Source organism: Parasteatoda tepidariorum, chromosome 3 (assembly GCF_982258835.1).
Source record: "Parasteatoda tepidariorum strain Cologne lab strain chromosome 3, Ptep-v5.0, whole genome shotgun sequence".
NCBI lineage: Eukaryota > Metazoa > Arthropoda > Arachnida > Araneae > Theridiidae > Parasteatoda > Parasteatoda tepidariorum.
Window position 1 is genome coordinate 94,581,566 of NC_141757.1, and position 16,328 is coordinate 94,597,893.

Sequence of the window (16,328 nt, forward strand, 5' to 3'; positions counted from 1 at the left end):
TTTTTTTTAAATACTACTTGAATTAAATTTGACCTAAACTGACAAAGTGATGATCTACATTTGTATGTACTATTATGATATCTTTCATTGCATTGTAATTAAATTTATATTTTATTTTAACTTGCTTAATTTAATATTTATTTTAGTTCAATTGCTTATTATTAGAAGTATTGAAAGTCTTGCGGCCTTGCGGAATTTTGTTTTTAATGTAAATTTGTAAATTTTTCTCCTTTTGTTTTCTACTTACAACTGTAAGCCTCATGCTATACTTTGTGGTGCATGAGGAGTTTTAAGTCGTTTAAATAAATTAAAAAAAAATTGCTTATTAATTTACCTTTATGCCATACTTATAATACCGAGTTAAAATTAAATGGATTTAGAGAGCTAAAAATAAATGGATTTCTGTTCCTCATCTGCACAACGTGAGCATCTGTTTGGGGGACGAATTGCTGATCCACCCCTTTTTTATATTTTCTATCAAACTGTAAGAAAAGTTCCAATTAAGGGGTTTCAGATGACTTTTGACTAGCGATATGTGGATGGTTCGTCGAACTCTTCATTTTAATTTAGGATTAATTGAAAAGTATAGTGTCACCATTGCAGTATGCGGGCGAGCATTATCGTGGTGGAACACTTTTCCTTTTCTGGACGCCAATGCTGGCCTTTTTTCTTTGATAGCTGCATTCAATTTATTCAGCTGATTGCAGTACAGATCCGCGTTGATGGTTTTTCCCTGTTTCAGCAACTCGTAGTACACTGGACCTTTCCTATCCCACCACAAACAAATCATTACTTTTCGTTGATGAATACTTGGTTTTGGAACTGTTGCTGATGATGTTCCTGGTTTGCAGTAAGATTTTTAACTCTTAATATTCTCGTAAAGAATCCAATTTTCATCTCCAGTAACCAGCCTGTCCTAAAACGGCTGTCTAATCAGATGTGATGAACACATTCTTATACGATCAGACAAATTATTTTCCGTTAATTCATATGGAACCCAAACACTTTGCTTTAACGCAAATCCAAGAGATTTAATGTGATCTCCAACAGTTGTATGATGAATGCCAAACTCTTCTGCAATTTCTCGATATTTTAATTTTGACCGGATCTTCACTCTTTACCTAAAATGATTGGTTTTTAACTTTCATGAGGGTGGGCTTTTAAATAAGAGTTTTTTTTAAAAAAAAAAGAAAATAAATAAAAAAAAAATAATTGTGATAGTCTGGAGGAAAATAGAATGGACAGAGAAGTAGAAAATTTGGTAAGAATGTAGAAAAGTAGGGAGAAAAGAGTGAAAATAGTTGTTGATAAAGTTATGTAATTTTGAAAGGAAAAAAAAGGACAATATAGGGGACGGCAATGTTATCTTCAAAAGAAAAAAATAATGACAAATAAATTTATAAAATAATATGGAAACCCTTTTCCTATTCTTCTAAACTATTTTCTATCTGTGCTTCATTTTTAAATATGATTCTTTTTGTGTATAAGTAATACGAGTTTAATGCCCTCACTTTCTACTGATACCTTTAAAATTTAAATAAAAAGTATGCTATAGTTTTTTAATTAGGGAAGAATAATTTTCTTCGTAGTCTTTCTTTTCCAACCACCTCTAATATAATCACAGCCAGCTACGTTATACTATCAACCTGAACCGGAAATATGACTGTAAAACTAGCGAAAAATTTTACCCCTAATAATATTGTGACTGTTTTAAGTTACTAATATATTTCAATACATAATCTAACAGTATTTTATTTTGGGTAAATCTAATGAAAGTTTGAAAAAAAAACCCAAAACTTGAGCGAAGAATATCTAAATAGAAATTAAGTTATTTTTTTTATATGTATCTCAATCCTTGTATGCAACTAAATTATATTCTAAATGTATAAAAGAAGACAAAAATTACTTGAGTACGTGGTCCTAAAATTTTAATGATTATCAAAATATCACAACCATTTGTTTAAAAAAAAAGTTATGATTAAAGTCTTGTAAGTAAAGTGGCCAATTATCTCGAAATAATGTACTTCGTCTCATCCATGCAAGCATTCAGCTGCGTATCCATGAGCGATCTGAGTGATTCCATTTTTGATTTTTCTTTGACCAAGAAAAGATGACTTTTTAGTAAATTTAGAAAGAAATCAAGCTTAGTGCCAAAGGCTCATCTAAAAACCTGAATGCATGTGTGGCTATTTCATTTTTTAATCCCGTCTCTTTTTAATACAAGTTGTTAAATATTTTAAGCTTTTATGAGCATGATTTATAAGAAGACAATTCTGATTCAAAACTAACATTGATCGCCGAAATTACACAAAAAATTTATTATGATGTACAGTGTCCATTTAGAAGGAATGAGTTAGATCATTATTATAATTAAAGATTCATTATAGATGATTTAATTCAAATGTGATTATCACCGAATCACTTATTTTCTACAATATACATAATTTGCCTCATTAAGAATTTTATGGTTGGCCATGAGCCCATTTAAAGCAATTCAGGCTGGCTAAGAGAATTCAGCTAACAGTCGGTATATTATAAGCTCATGAACTCGATTGTAACAAAATATACTTCCATTGTTAAAATGGTTAAATAACGCTGTTTAACACAGTTTCAAATGCTACACGGAGTAAGAAAATCTTGGTAAAATTACCACGTTGTATGGCATTGACATTACTAGTAAAAAACCATAATTCTGGTTAATAAAACTAACATATACAGTATTTAAACTATTCATTTGGTAATTTTTCAGGTAGCGGCTACCAGATATTTTGGTTTTTCAAAATTATAGTTCTTATCACAGTATATTTTGAAAAAAATATAAAGCTTAAAAGAAATTTATAATTTAAAGGAAAATTTAACCAAATGAATGGTTTCTATGCTATGCTCTAAGGTATCATAATGAAATTACCAAATTTTATCATATATTCTGAAATCATAATTTGTTGTTAATTTTAGTTCAGAACCAGGAGATACCGATATATACCCATAGAGTCAGAAACAGTAAATTTTATCGTATTCTAGTAGTGTTGACCATAGCTTTTTTCTCAGTGTATCAGTAGCAACTAACATCCATGATTCATCTACTTCGAAAAAATTGAAGTACTGAATTAATAAACTCTTGTATTGGAACTTTGTTTAAATCCAAATTGATTCATAGTTAAGATGGCTATTTTCAAATTTTATAAAGTACACTAAATAGGCAAAATTGGTAACTGCTCTCAATGCGGACTCAATTACTGCAACACCATCAAATAAAAAGTTGTCAATTTCTTAAAAAATCATTCTAGATACTTTTATTAACACCGAGTTGTTTGACTTAAGATAGTCCTTAAAAGTTCTTAGACTTAAAAAATGTTAGGCATGCTTTAGATATAATCTAAAATGCTGCATCTTATTAAATATACAATTATGATAATACTTCTCTTATTCCTAGTTTTTAGTATTTCTTTTTGTTATTTCTAAACTTAAATTATAATCTCGAACTCAAGGTTGAGTTTGGCAAATTTTTATATTTTATTTAAATTTCACCTATAAACTTTTATTACTGAAATATAAAAACTATGAGCAATAGATGCAATACAAAGTAAAACAAAAAGCAGATAAACTAAATCAATTTTTATCTAAGTCTGTTATGATGAATGAAAAGAAATGCTGAAATTATATGTTTTATTAATTTCAAAGGTAGGTATTCGTTTTTTTTCAAATTATTAATTTTCTCCCAAATAAGTTTACGAGCTAATAAATAACAGAAGGTTAAAGTCGGCAAAACTAAAGGACAGCATTAAAATTCAACGCCTATGAATTTTTACTTTAAAATAAACATAAAAATTGCAAAAAATACACTTATATCTATCACGAAATCAGTTTGACTAAACGTAATTGATAAAACCTTAAAGAATTTCCAGAAATATTTATACTTTTTAAAGTACTCTAATTTATATTCCATTTAACCACTATCTTAGCTCTTCAAAGTTATGAATATTAAGTGCTTATGAATATTAAGTGAATATTACATTTTTTTTTTCAAATTTTTAATTTTCTCCCAAATAAGTTTACGAGCTAATAAATAACAGAAGGTTAAAGTCGGCAAAACTAAAGGACAGCATTAAAATTCAACGCCTATGAATTTTTACTTTAAAATAAACATAAAAATTGCAAAAAATACACTTATATCTATCACGAAATCAGTTTGACTAAACGTAATTGATAAAACCTTAAAGAATTTCCAGAAATATTTATACTTTTTAAAGTACTCTAATTTATATTCCATTTAACCACTATCTTAGCTCTTCAAAGTTATGAATATTAAGTACTTATATAACTTATATAAGATTAACGTGATCTTATATTCAAGTTTATCTAAAGAGTATTTTTTTAAAACTCTTTAACTGATATTATCAAAGCTTACACTTCATAATAACTTTTGTCGTAAACTGATCGGCATCGTAATTATGAAGATTAAATACATAGACAGTTCCTCCATTCTGTTTTGCAATAAACTCTTCATTAGTATATTTTATGGCAGTGATAATGCATTCATTAGTATGTTTTTCATGATCGGTTTGGAAGGCCTAATTTATGCAAAGATTTAAGCCGAAAAGTTATTGCTAGCTTCAGCATTAGCAACAGACATATCTATACGCAGAGAGATAATTTCGGTCGTAAAATTTATCATGTCGATGGAGCATTGGGAGTTAATCTAAGTTAAAACTTGCAGAAGCATTATTTAATGGTTATTACTGCCTTGACCATTTACTGGAAGAGGGATTGGGATGCAGCCCAGCCTTTTAGTAATTTTGATGAACTTAGAAATTGAGACTTAGGAAAATAAATGCAAAAAATATTTTCTTAATTCTTTATAGGTCATATATTCGTTGAAACTTACATTAGTTTATATTTTACAGTACTGATTTACTTTTTACAGTACACGATAAAGTTTCATTTATGGAGACTGTAATTACGTTATTACGAACGGTAAAATTTTAATTATAGTATACATTATTTCCAATTTTACAATTTTAGTAAATAATTCTGTTCCAATATTTTTTACTCGTTTTTGTTGCTAGTAAGATAAATGATATATTTTGCTTTTTAAATATGCATTCATTTTAAGGCAGAGCACTCTCCTCCCAGCGGCTGATTGAATTCTGTGATTACTTGCAGTGCATTTTGTTTCTTGAAATAAGAGTTTTTTTTCTTCATAAATAATGTACAAAAGATAATTAAACAAATAAGACAAGAAAAAAACACAGACATCCATAACGAATAAAGGAGGAAACAAAAAAAAATATTTTAAATATTTTAAATAAAGGATGGATGAGAAAGATTAGAAGTTCTTTAAAGAAAAACTTTGAAAAATGATTAAAAATTAGAAAAATATAAATTTACTACAAAATTATGTAATCTCGTTTTCGATCAATTTCCAACAAATTTCACGAAATTATAATCGCCAAAATTAGTGCATTAAATTTTGAAAACGAGAACTTATACACTAATTGAAAACGAAACTATTTAATTTGGTTAATTTGTCTTTCTCTAATTTTTAATCATTTATTTAAAAAAAAAAATTTTTAATATTTTTTCAATAATTTTTATTTTTATTTTTCTTTTGTTTAAAATCCTTTTAAATATATTTGTTTTCTCTTTATTTTTGTTGTTGCTCTTTTCTTATTTTTTCTGCAATAATATTAAGAGTACTTGCAGCTTATGGGCAATTAATAAAACTCAATTATTCTTTGCATATTTCTCTTTTGTCGAATTGCGTATTGCATCTTATTTAGTATGTCAAAAAAATTGGCGCATGGAATGGGGAAATTTGTAAACCTTTGTTACTACGTGTTTTTTAAATATATTTTCTCCTAAAATTTGAAAACCTTTACTAAAAATAATATTTTTGGCAAATGTATAAGCATACGTAATTTACCCCTATTTAAACGAAAACTTATCATTTAAAAAGAATAAATTTTTTCACAACATTTTTCATAATAAATCTTTCATGCTGTATCTTTATAATTAAAGCTTTCATGTTAAGAGCGAAATTTTAGGGGAATCAACTTCACGTTCAATAGTTATTAATATAATAAAGGAACATTTCTGAAACAAACATTTTCTGAAACATTTTTTCAGCCCAACTCAGATTGAAAGGAAAGTTGCAAGGTATGATAGATTTTTATTTTTGCTCGTTATCATTATAAGAAAACCAATCAGCTCTTTCAAGAAACATTTGATATATTTCCTTCAGAATTTTCGATAATAGAGTCTTTGTGTATCAAAAAATACACTGTTCTTTAATAGCATAGCACGCTGCTAGGATAAATTCACTGCTTTATTTGCCACACATATTTCTAATGAATTTTACAATTACTTAAAGAAATACCTTTTGTTATTGAAAAAAATAAAATGGTAAATTGATTAATGAGCCTAAACCTTTAGAACTATGTCCCAAAGAATAAATGCTTATTCGTATTAAATTTTTTCTTATAATTCAAATTGAAGATTAACGTTTCAAAACTGAACTTAGTTGCTGGATTTTATAAGAAGTCTTAAATTGTTGGAATTTCTAAATTGTGTTAAGGCATAGTATCATTTGAATTCGTGACAACTTTAATATGGTTTTAAAGCATATAATAGTAGTGTCAAACTCAATTACCTAATGTTATGGTTCAACGTGAACGCTAAAATTGTTCATTTTAAAACCTTAATGCGGTTACTGTAAATTTTGAAGTACGTTCTTTCTGTTCAGTGTTTAGGACACTACATAGCTTGAAGATCTAAAAACAGTATTTATTTAAAAAAAATATACAGCTTGCTTTACCGTTAAATGAAATCTAACAGTTGTACATACATTGCTGATAAACATTAGCATTAGAGTAATTTAAACTCGTAGAAATCTTGAACGAACCCACAGTCTTTTACTACTGTACTAACGTTACCACTACACTAACGTACTTTCTCTGTAAAAAAAAAATCTTGTATTTTGATAACCAAAATATTAGCAAGAATCTGAAAAATATTGTGTAATAATTTTCTTTTCTCTTTTGTATATTTGTTTTATTTATTAAGTTAGATAAGCATGTAAAAATATTTAGCATCACTTAAACTATATATTTTTAAAAATACTAATTTCAAAATGTTATAGGAATAGGTTAAACAGTTTGTGAAATAGAAATATCTATTAATCAGATTAAAGTACATGGGAGTAGTAAACAAATTTGATCACTTTGTTAAATGTTTTTAATCGTGCATTGTTAAATCTATCCATATACTTTTTATAAATTTATTAATTAGTTGTGGAGTTGATATCGGTAAAACATTCTTTTCAATTTTCGAAATATATTTCCGAATAATTTTTTTTTTCATTTCCACCCAATTTTCTAAAAATAAAAGAAAAATCAATGAATGAGGAAAAAATGAAATAGGAAGTCATAAAAATTTTTTCATTCGAGATATGAATACAAGCATTGTTTAAATACGTATTTAAATGCTAAAGTTATATTTTTAATGATCAAATATAGAGATAAAAGCAACAGAAATCCTTTTTAAATAAGACTCAAAACAAAAGAAATCTAAAAACTATTTCCTTCAGATATTTCCATTATTGGCAAACTAGATAAAACTATTAAATTATATAAGTACTTATAAGTTTTCGAAATATTAATTTTAAATTTACTTTGAATTCTGTCTTTATTTTTTTTATTTATTTTGAATTATTTAATTTATTTACATTTTTTTTGGTTTTGTTTGTTTCTTATGTGCTAAAATAGTTTTTTAATTAAACGTTTTGAATTTTATATTTAGTAAAAGTTGAAAAAGTAATATCATTGAAATTTTTATTTAATTCTAATTTAATTTTTTATTTAATTTGAGGATTCAAGTTACTGCAATTGATTTGTTCTTGCTTATTTTTTATTCAATGTTTTAGGTTTCAAAGGTTTAATTTTTTAAAATTAACATCAATTCATTCTATCAGAAAAAGTATCATGGAAATTTTGGAGGTACAGATGATTTAGGATTTTTAAAAGCATCCATCTTAATTTTTCTTAAAATTTCTTTCTTAAATCTTGAAAAAAATGTTCTATTGTTAAGGCATTTCGACAAGAATTTGATGTTAATATTTCAAATATTTCAATTAGAATGCTGAGGATTATAAATTATAAAACGATGACACTTAATCCCACTTTAATGACTGTATTACGTAACCCGATTCTACACTGATAGAAATTTTGGAGCGAGTTTACCCATAATATCATTCAATCATGGTGTAACATTAGTGCATTGCTAAGTTGGACAATATAATTTTAAAAATCAAACTTGAATACCAGAACCCAGATAGAAGGCCACCTTACGGCAAACGTTGAGGTTTCATTTGGTTGGCATAAAAAGGTTGTCAAAATATTAATTTTTAAAGCATAGTAGAAATATTAGAATGCCGAACTTGTTTCCTTGAAGATTAAATAAATGAAATACAAAAAAACTTGACTAAAAAAAATCCCATTTTGTAGCTTTTATTGTAAGCTTTTTTGTCATCTCGAATGAAACATCTCATTTGTCTTGAAAATTTAATGATCAAGCCAACGCGTTCACCTAAGTATATAAAAACCTGCGCAATAAATCTTGTTTTCACTGATAAAAAAAATCTAAAATAATTTTTAAGGAGGGGAATTTATACTCAGTGTGAGAAAGCTTTCTACTCTTGATTTGGGAATGATGTTTCATCCTTGATTACAGAAGAATTTTCTATCCTTGTTTTTTAAGGCAAACTTAATCTCGATATAAAAGGGTTGTTCATGCAAGTGTGGTTATGCGAAACTCATAGCGCATGAAATATCATAGATAAATTTAACATTGCTCTAAGCTTTATTTGCTAATTCTTTATAAACCTTGTTGGACTTCGTAAAAAAAGTTTGTTGCTGACAGCTGTTTCATTAAAAAAAGTCAATCCTGAAAATCAAATCTTAAAACACATCAACCTTACACTGCTTCCAAAAAAAAAATCAACCTCTCGCTGCTGTTTAGGAAAACAAAGCAATCATAATTAACAGCTTAATTAATAAAGATTATTTAACTAATAAACATTGAAAATTAGCATATACAACTCGATTTATTAAAACTAAATAAATAATTAAGAAATAATAAACTATTTAAAAATAATTAACTAATTGATTAATTATTTGACTGAATAATTAATAATTTAATAAACTAAATAATTTAACTCGAAAGAAAAGATGGCTCAATTTAACTGCAGCAAATTTGCAACATATGCATAGTGCAAATATACTAAGATTCAAAATTATTACCTCATAATTATATTATGATTAAAATGCCGTTGTTATGGTTGAACGTTAAACAGATTTTTCTGAGAATACATTTAAAGAAACTTGAAGCGGACTTTATCCATTCAACGTAAATAGCAATTTTTTGGGGCTTTTTGACATTTATGTTAAGTTAAAATCAAGGAAGGGAAGTAAAGCTCTGAAAATGTCAAATTTCTCATACTTAATTCAACATATCTGCTGTTGAAATATTAAAGACTCTTGAAGCATGACAATTCTAAATCTTATTTATCTGCTGATAATTCACTTAACCATAGGTTTACCTTAAAAATGATACTGTAACTTTAAATGCTCTTGAAGCATGACAACGGTAAATCTTATTTATCTGCCAATAGTTCACTCAAACATGGATATCCCTAAAAAAACGTTGTTGAAACTTCAAACACTCTTGAAGCATGCTAATGGTAAATCCTATTTATATGTCGATAATTTACAACACTTTAGATATCTGTAATTTCGCCTGATGGGTAAAAATATCAACTACTATATTCAGGTCAAATACTATATTCAGGTCGTTACGTAAGAATATATTTTCGCATAACAGGTTCGAAACCATATAGAAACCTATCTCTAGATTGTCAACTTTTAGAATCTTTTAAACTTTATCGTGATATCTTTTGTAGTCATATCTTCCGATGTCATGTCATGTTGTTATCACGAACTAAGGTGCGTTTTATAACTTATGGAGATTCTTCTCTGCCCTACTTGACCTTTTATCACCAACACCGCCCAACTTAAGTTCGTCTATGAGAATAATCCGAATTCCTGCTGGCATAAATGTCTCAGATAGCTTTTGATTGAAAACATTCTTATTTTATTGCTTTTGACAAAATAAAAGGAATGCTTATTATTCATTTTTAAATTTGAAGAATACAATAGAAATTTAGCAAAATCATTATTATTATTTTAATATTTTTTTTTAATTTTTTTTTTATTTTTATTATTTTTTTTTTTTTTGGTTTTGGAAAAATGAATTATATTAAATGCAGGATTTTTTCTCATAAAAAAGTAATGAATAAAAAAAAACGTTATTTAAAAAAATTACAAACAAAAATTTTAAATGATTTATTTTTTATGATAATTATGAAATCGTATTTCTTAATATGGAACTGGAATTAGCGGCAAAAATAAAAATTATACTTTATCGCGACTTTCAGTAGGTCCCCTAAATCCCTAACTCTTATGAGAATATAATAAAGTTTTTATTTGAATATATTTCGTTTATTTTAAAAATAAATTCTCAGTGGGACAAAATTCAAATTATAAAAGCTGCGATTAATTTAAACTTACTGTACTTCAAATCAACGTAGAAAAAAAATTTTCAATAGAATTAAGCAATAAATTAGATTTATTAAATTGATTAAAAATAGTTAAATAAAATATTTATGCATCCGACGAACTAATCCTGGTTAATTACTGCATCGTATGGCTATGGCATTTCTGGTGAAAATAAACAAAATTCTGGTTAATCGAATAAAAATAAACGATATTTAAACGATTTATCACCTTAATTTTTCTGTTCTTATGATAAAGGTTTATTAGAAATAGCCGTTTTTAGAATTATATCTGAATTATGAAAGAGGCACGTAATTAAAGATCGCTTTAATGTGTAATAAACATCATGGTAAAGTTAGAGTTCTCAAGTTTTTTATAAAAAAAAGGCCTAAAATAAATCACCAAAGACAAACTCGAGTAATGATTTTTAATTACCTCATTACCTCTTATACTTCAGAGTAGAATTATTTATCGTGTACTAAATCATTTATCAAAACTTGATGTACCACCTTTTATCATTTAAAAAAAAATATTGAAGCATTTTTTTTCTTTACTTGAAAATAAATTTCTTTAGTTTTAATTCAAGGGAACTGAATTTCTTATTTTTCCTTTACAGTCAACATCAAATGTTTTTCCTTTTTTAAAAAAAAATTTGATAAAAATTTGCTGAATTCCATTTTTTATAAGTATTAAATCATTATTATTATTATGTGCTTGCTTACTGAAAATAAATCCGTGTGTACCTCTCTTCTCGTGTAACGAAAACACTCTTTTAAGAATAATACTCTCACTTTTGACGATTCAGCAATTCTTGGATTATACTTCGTTAATTTTAAGAATTATTTCGTTACAAAATCACGTGATTTGTGACGAAACGGGAACTCGCAGAAGTATGACGAAAATGTTTCTTTAATTCGAAAACTCCTCGTGGTGAATTGTGGGATATTTTTTTTTTTAAGTAGAGTGACGAGACTAGTGAAGAGGAGGACTAAAGACGATCGAAAATAAAATGACACAATAAGCCAACCTTCTGTGTGGTGGTCAAACAGTCAACCTTGTACCAGGAAGATCACGTGTTCAATACTGCTTCCGGAATGAATGTAATTTATCTTTTCGCTCTATTTGTCTTTCTTGTACTATTAAGGCGACATAGACGTATTATATGGTGTCATCAATAAAGTGATTATTAAAAAAGTTAGGTGCATTAAGCACTACGAGTTTCATTTTCTATTTTTTTTGGGGGGGGGGGAGTGAGATAAAATAGAATGACGAAATATTTCTGACGAAATTTGTTTCCTAGAAGAAGTGACTATAGTTATTTCTCCACAAGTTTAAGAAAAACTTCAAAATTCCACTTGAAGATCTCAGGTGAAAATAACTTTATTTCCATAGATATAAAGTTAGTCGTGAAAACAATGTCCATCATGAAAGTGAAATGCTATCTGCTCCCCCCGGAAATTTCCATTGTCAAGGCATTGTTTGTGCGCAAAGTAAAGTAACCAATGTTTTTGTACTATAAAAATTTTAGCAAGGAAAAAATATTATTGAAAAAAGTACTTATCCAAGTTAGCTAATGTATTATTCAAGATAAATACGAACGTTCTATGTTTAATAAAAAAATGCTATATATGTTGAAAATGATGATTAATAAACTTTTTTGACAATGTTGTATAAGAATTAGCTGCACTAGCCTAAATTTTTGCTACAATAATTTTGAAATAATTAAGTATTTTATTGGCCAGAAATTCCTATCGTCAAAAACGAATAATAATAAGTTTTAAATAAAACTTTATTTTCACTGTTTACAATAATTTCATCAAAAAAGAATTTTTTTGTTATTTCACATACTTTCTCTGCTAAGTCTACACTGAAAAGAAACTGTAGACTTACCAAAAAATTCAGGGGTACTGAGGGAGTTAATTTAGGCATTTGCTTCTCCCTCAATTAGAAATGGTTTTTTTTCTTAGCTACCGAGGCCGGTACCCCCTGAAGACGTCGGCTTCGGTGGTCATATTTTTATTTTTATTTCCTTTGTTTTCTTTATTGCTACTTTTTTCTGAAATTTCTGCCGCTTTTTAGCCCGTTTTTTTCAAAGAAGTTTTTTCTATTTAGAATTAAAAATATTTGTGTTTTCTTTTAGTATCTACACTGAAAAGAAACTGTAGACTTAACAAAAAAATTCAGTCGATTTTCGATTTTTTTACTGTTTTTGTGCTGTAGCTTGTACAGAAAAAATATGTTAAATTGATGCAGTTTTTATCAATATTCAGCAGAATATCTCCTCAGTATAGACAAAGAAAACATCTCAACCAAAGAATTTCTCTGTAGTACATACAGATGAATCCTGTTAAATAAAAACTTTTTCAGCAAAATACGGAATTTCTCTCTAGTGCAGTGAAAGGAATCATATTAACCAATATATACATATACAAATATATACTCTGAAGAGCCATTACATTATGACCACCCTCCATCTATAACAATGGGCTCGCCCAGGTTTTCATGGTTTTTTCGCCCAGGAACAATGTTTTCATGCGGCACATTAGGACCCATAGTCCTCATAGAACAATCCCTGACGTCTGTAAGATACTTGAACATAGTTGCAGAACAGGTTCACCCATTCATGGCAACAGTTTTTCCTGCTGGAAATGGTGTTTACCAACAGGATAATGCACCATGTCATAAGAGTCGAATCGTCGAGGAACATTCCAGTGACTTTCAAGTCATGTCTTGACCCCAAATTCACCTGACCTTAATCCAATAGAGCATTTGTGGTCCTACTTGGAGAACCAAATTCATGCTGCCACGCTATACCCTCGCAAAGTGAGGGAATTGCAGAACTAGTTGGTGAGCTCTTGGTACCAGATACAACAGACTTCAAATATATATATATAATATATATATATATATATATATATATATATATATATATATATAATAAGAGGGCTACATCTCTGTTATCATTGGTGTATTCATATTAAGAAATGCAGTTGAAAGCCATGATACGTTATAAAAAGCTTTATGTAAAGATAGCTGGTGGTTACAACAGTTTACATCTCCACTCCACACAGGAGGGGGTGTGGACAAATCTCCAGATGGTTATTGGAACATGTTGTTCAGCAAGAGACATGCGAAAACATTCGCTCTCACATTAAATACTACATATATTGGTGTACTTAGGTCCCAGTCGCACATGCTTTTGTAACTCTACGCACTATGGAAAATCATTTAATGCTTCCTAATATGGAAGTGAAAGAGGGATAAGATTCTAAAAATAACTCCTCCTTTCAAATATAAATCTAATTATTATTCAATGGTATGTTTTCAGCCTTGAATTCCCAAAATAGAATATCTCTACTCTTACTCTTTAACAAAGACATTTTATGAAACCGAAAGAGTTTTAATTCTTTTATTAATACAAAAGTATTTATTATTTTTGTATTACATATATATATATATATATATATATATATATATATATATATATATATATATATATATATATATATATATATATATATATATATATATTATTTTTTCAGAACACGTATTTGCAGACATTTAAGGTCAAAAGTCAATTATCATACTTTGATTTAAATTCAGACAATCAGTTAGGTTTATCGATTGAAAGATTAATTAGCTAAGCATGTTATTTTATCTGTGCAATTTACATAAATTTCCGGTTCCGAGCATACTCCTGTTCCGAGTTTACTTTTTGAAGAATACAATTTCGTATTATATAAGAAATTTTTGCTACAAATATCTAGTTAGAAGGAGTTTTTGATTTTGAAAAATAATTGGGATTTTTTGTGTATTGCACAAAAAAGTTTTTTTCTTTTTATATGATTTAAAATAATTTTATTCTGTGTACTGGAAACGATTATTAAAATATCAAACTAAAATATTGTTTAAATCCCTCTCTATTTATTAACTAAAATGTATATATCATTAGTAAAACTTTACATTATTAGTGCTCATGTTGTTGTAATTTTGTTGTAATTTTCACGCGTAACTTTATTGTTCTTTTAGAATATTAAATTTATTTTAATATTTAATTTAAATTAGTTAATTTTTTTCTATTTCTAGAAATGCTCTGAATCCAGAATATTTGACAAGAATTTTTACAAAACCTTTGCTAGAACAAATCCATCAGATAAGGGAGTAAGTATTTTCTAATATACTATTCAAATAATTCATATATTCTCCTTATGCATATAAATGCCTGGAAAAGTCACTCTGAAATTATGATTACTTTTTACGGATAAATAGTATTTAGTACGAAATAGCGAAATTCAAAGTATAAGGGAAAAATTTCTAATGTGAGGCTATATTTTTTAAAATTATTATTGGGATATAAAAATATATCTATGTTCATTATTATTATATCTAGTGTACATCTGAACCGGTGAAAATCATTAAAATTAGTCCAAATTCTCAAGCTGCGTACTGCTGTAGCAAAAAGTATAAATGTTAATATGCCTGCAAAATTCAGAAATTGTGTACTAATGGACTATAAATCTAGGTCATATCAAATAATTAAGCTTAGTTATCAGATTCTTAGACCACGGCTATTTTGACAATTTTATGACGTACTCCTATATGACTACTAAAAATAATATACTTCATTAACCAGAACTAAACCAACGAAAGAAGTGTTTCCCTAGACTATACGGACAAAATCCGTATACTCCGACAATATGCATACTAAGCTTCCGAGAATAAGAGTACTAAAACAAGTTGTCATACGAAAGTACTAAATTAAGATCCGCGTAATCAACGGCTGTTCTAGTCAGAAAGGATCGTCTCATTTATGATACCATGGATCATGAAGAAAGAATCACGTGATCATGCTGTGGTCACGTTCATGTGGTCACGTTCTATATGTGATCAAGTTCTCTCAAAAAACCTTCAAGTGTGCGTAAGAATGTTTTTGGTCAAGTTCTTTTTTTTTAACTAAAAATAATAAACTTCATTAATCTGTTCAGACGTGCTGAAACCGTATACTCCGACAATATGCGTGCGAAGTGCGTCTTTGTACTAATACAAGGTGCAATACGAAAGTAATAAATTGCAATTCATGCAATCAAGGGCTCCTGGATTCAGAAAGTATCATCTCATCTATGATATCATGGACCATACAGCAAGAGTTGCATGTTCAAGTATACGTGATCAAATTCCGGAACGAGTCGAAGGATTTAAAAACTCAACAAGTTAATACTAGCTCAACTGGCCGACAAAACTTAACAAGACATCTAATGAATACAAAAAATTATTACTAAAAGTTAGTTAAGTTATGATTTTGTTTCAGTATTCCCCCTTCCAAAAAAGTAGTCATAAGTATTCGCAAGACACAAGCAAAACTTCTTCATTTAATTTTATCTACTTATTATTGAAACTATATATTAAAATATTGTTTGAAATTAATGTCAACATTTAAATATTTATTCATTAAAATCCATCACTGAACCAAATTATTGCTGATATTGTATTTAAACTGCTTATACTTAAAACCATAATATTAGTAATATGACACTGAAGTTTCATGTTTTAAAGAATTTTAAAATCGTAAACAATTTTCTTCCTTTTAAATATGAGAGTATTTAATTTCCTTACATCCAAAACTCTAAGCATAGCAGCTCATAAGCCTCCCTTTTATCCAAATAATCAGTTTCCTACGATCCGTGTCTAAATTAACCTATTTCTAGAGCTGTCGGCATAAGC

The 16,328-nt window shown here is 27.8% G+C and overlaps 1 protein-coding gene across 2 annotated transcripts in view; it reads left to right on the plus strand.

Moving 5' to 3' along the window:
• The window catches only part of LOC107446988 (receptor-type guanylate cyclase Gyc76C), a 223,867-nt gene that overhangs the window by 124,567 nt on the left and 82,972 nt on the right, over nt 1-16,328 (plus strand). For both annotated transcript variants that reach the window (XM_043041318.3, XM_087159811.1), the window contains exon 2: nt 14,694-14,768. In XM_043041318.3, coding sequence (XP_042897252.1) covers nt 14,694-14,768 — 75 coding nt within the window. The remainder of the gene's footprint in view (nt 1-14,693; nt 14,769-16,328) is intronic.